Source organism: Chenopodium quinoa, unplaced genomic scaffold (assembly GCF_001683475.1).
Source record: "Chenopodium quinoa cultivar QQ74 unplaced genomic scaffold, ASM168347v1, whole genome shotgun sequence".
NCBI lineage: Eukaryota > Viridiplantae > Streptophyta > Magnoliopsida > Caryophyllales > Amaranthaceae > Chenopodium > Chenopodium quinoa.
Window position 1 is genome coordinate 769,457 of NW_018745188.1, and position 2,987 is coordinate 772,443.

The window sequence follows — 2,987 nt, forward strand, 5'->3', positions numbered from 1 at the left end:
CGAAGAAAGGCTACAAAATTTTCAAGAATTTTTACGAAGAAAGGCTACAAAAATTTTGAATGAGGTCCACCAACAATGATCCCATCAATGCTTCAAATTCACATGGTCCATGTGCCATATAATTAGCTGAAACATCACCATCCTACTTTGTAGATAATGTTCCGTGGAAATGGAGATAAAATTTTAGTCAAGAACCAAAACGATGGGTTACTCTATTAATCATTGTTCTCTTACAAAATATCTACTACCTCCAGATCGTATTATATGTAATTTTTGGGTATTATTTATAAGACAAAAAATATCAAAATTGCATATAATACGATCTGAAGGTAGTAAATATAAAAAGGGAATATCAATCTAGAGTACATATTCAGGCTTGGGTTTAGTTAGACCAATTGCAAACACCTTGATCTAAATAAAGCTTATATTATGAAGGTCAAACAACTGAAACAACATGTGCACAACATTTTTTCCTCTATATATAAAAATAGCGATCTTATTGGATGAAGACCTCTCACAAGTAAGACAAGCTAGCTACATAATCGAATCTATACCTCTAAAGTCATAAGATAAACTCCTACCAACTATGTCTAGTAATATTTGGGACATGTGTACAATATGGATCCAACAAAACTAACAATACTCTACCCGAAGGTACTTAACACAGTTTGACCCAACCAATAATAACCACACTGACCTTAATAGTCCATCAAAACTTACCCAGCCTGGTCCTAAAGTATTCAATTTTACATGAAACATGATGCAAATTCAAACTAGCCTAGTGTTTAGGGACAGCTGGCGCCTAAATCTTCTTTGCCGGTGTGACAAGTTACTTGACAAAATTAAGTTAGGTTCACCTAAATTAATCACTAGCACAGCATCCAACCACTGAAATCCACCCAAACATTCAACAAACTCAGCTGACAAATAACGGTATTGGCTACTAACCGAACTGTCAAAATTCACTCCGTTGCAATTAAAAAGGGTCTGCTCTCATTGAGGGTCTGCTCTCATTGACTGAACTCAGCTGAACTAAAATGAAATGTATATTTTATAAGAGAAGGAAATTAGGAGTTAAGCTGAACTGAATTGAATTTCAACGTATTGAACAGGCCCTAACTATCAACAAAACTATCAATTTGTACACAATAATACTACCTTTGTCACAACTCAAAAGGTCGCAATAAAATCAATAGACTTGTCACGTCTTTGAGTTCAAATTACACTATTATTCTATTAGCGTAAGTACTAGTCCTAAACAGAGTACATATATGATGCAGAGAAAAACGCTACTAACAAATTCAGTAAAATAAGTTGAGAGTGTGCAGCAAATTAACGTCCGGAAAATAATGTGCAAGATTTTGACCAAATAAAAGATACAAGCTAAAAAGCAAAAAGATTAGTAAATCACAAAAGTACAGCACAACTTACTCCGAAAAAGAATCCAAATTATGAACAATACACAAGTCAAAAATCATCTTGATCATCATTAAAATACACTAAACCCCAGAAATTTAATTATTGGAATTTACAAAAATCATAAAACTAAAATTAAACTTGATTTTTTTTTTAAAAATAATAATAATTATAAAAAATTAACAAGGGATCTTGGAAGTGAACCACTCCATGACATGAATAGGAGCTTTGATCAACTCAAGTGCCAATTCCACTAACACGGTCACACACAAACAGCACGGGCATATGCAACTCAACGTCAATCTGCCAAATTAAATCAAAATTCAATACAATAATAAATCAAATTAAAACTCAAAATTAAACAACAATTCCTATAAAAACTATATATAAAATAAATAAATAAAATTACCCGACGATCCAAATGATTATCCCGACAATGGAGAGGAGGAGAGATAAGAAAGCAAAAGGAAGGCCCAATAAGAAGCCCAATGGCCTGCAATCGCCGTCACAGCAACACATGATTATGGAATTATGGTGGTTTTTTGGGATTATGGTTTTTTTTTTTCCTTCTTTGAAATTGAAGAAAATTGCTAGTACTGTGTTTCTATTTTTTGGGTGAAGATGGAGTTAATATTTATGTAAGGAGATGAATGGGCGGTCAACTGAATTGTGCGGTTTTAATTATAATACGGAGTATATTTGTGGCTTTTTGTGGTTTGTAGTGGCCGTGTTATTTTAGACTTAAAAGGTTTATTGAACTCGTATTCTAATAGGTGACGTGATTGACTTGGTGAAGAAATTTGATACGAGGATGCGTATGCTCTTCAAACAATCCAGGTTGATATTATTATTAAAATTGAGAGCAAATAATTAGACCTTCTTGTAATTTTTATTAGGCCCCGTTTGGTTCAATGTAAAACATTTTCAATAGAAAATTAATTTTTATGGAAACATATTTTCAAGCAAATTAATTTTTCTTTGTTTGGTTGCATACAAGATAAATAAAAAAAAAATATAAGTGGAAATGTAAATATAAATTAAAGGGAAGTAAAAAAGGAGGTAAGGAGAAGAGGGGAAAATGTGGCTTCCCTTGTTTTGTAAAGGAAAATATTTTCCATTATTAAGGATGGAATTTTCCACACTTGAAAAAATTGTTTTCCATCCCTTAACAAATCAAACAAAAAAAAATGGGAAAAAAAAATGGAAAAATCATTTTTCATGAAAACATTTTACATCAAACCAAACGAGGCATATATCTTGTTTTCTTTATTCATTTAGAGAACCATAAGGGATTTAACTGTACAAGGAAGAGGTTACTTGAGAATTAATCTCATAATCTGCTTATGTGAACTATCCATCACTCTCTCACAGATTTAATGAAAGCAACTCCCAATAATGTCATTTAATATAATTACTCCCTCCATTCCCTTTTGATAGTTCCTTATGGACAAATTTTAGTCCCAAAATGTTCATCCCATTTGCTTTTTCCAACAACCATTAATATTAATTTTTTTTGTAACCAAAATTTCCTTCAATTTGCAAGAATATTTGTGCAAATTTAACTTTCTCAT

At 31.9% G+C, this 2,987-nt stretch overlaps 1 protein-coding gene across 1 annotated transcript; it reads right to left on the reverse strand.

The window, feature by feature from the left end:
• Positions 1-1,403: 1,403 nt before the first annotated feature.
• LOC110710919 lies at positions 1,404-2,159 on the reverse strand. The gene is made up of 2 exons (XM_021889258.1): positions 1,826-2,159; positions 1,404-1,719 (listed from the first exon to the last, which is right to left on the reverse strand). The coding sequence occupies exons 1-2, from the start codon at positions 1,933-1,935 to the stop codon at positions 1,596-1,598; spliced, it is 234 nt and encodes a 77-aa protein (XP_021744950.1). The 5' UTR covers positions 1,936-2,159; the 3' UTR covers positions 1,404-1,595.
• Between the last annotated feature and the right edge of the window lie 828 nt (positions 2,160-2,987).

Excerpts from the sequence above, each read along its gene's own strand:
- LOC110710919 (XM_021889258.1), bottom strand. The coding sequence starts at position 1,935 with ATGTGTTGCTGTGACGGCGATTGCAGGCCATTGGGCTTCTTATTGGGC. Across the intron at positions 1,720-1,825 it reads ATAATCATTTGGATCGTCGG|ATTGACGTTGAGTTGCATAT; the intron begins GTAATTTTATTT and ends TTAATTTGGCAG.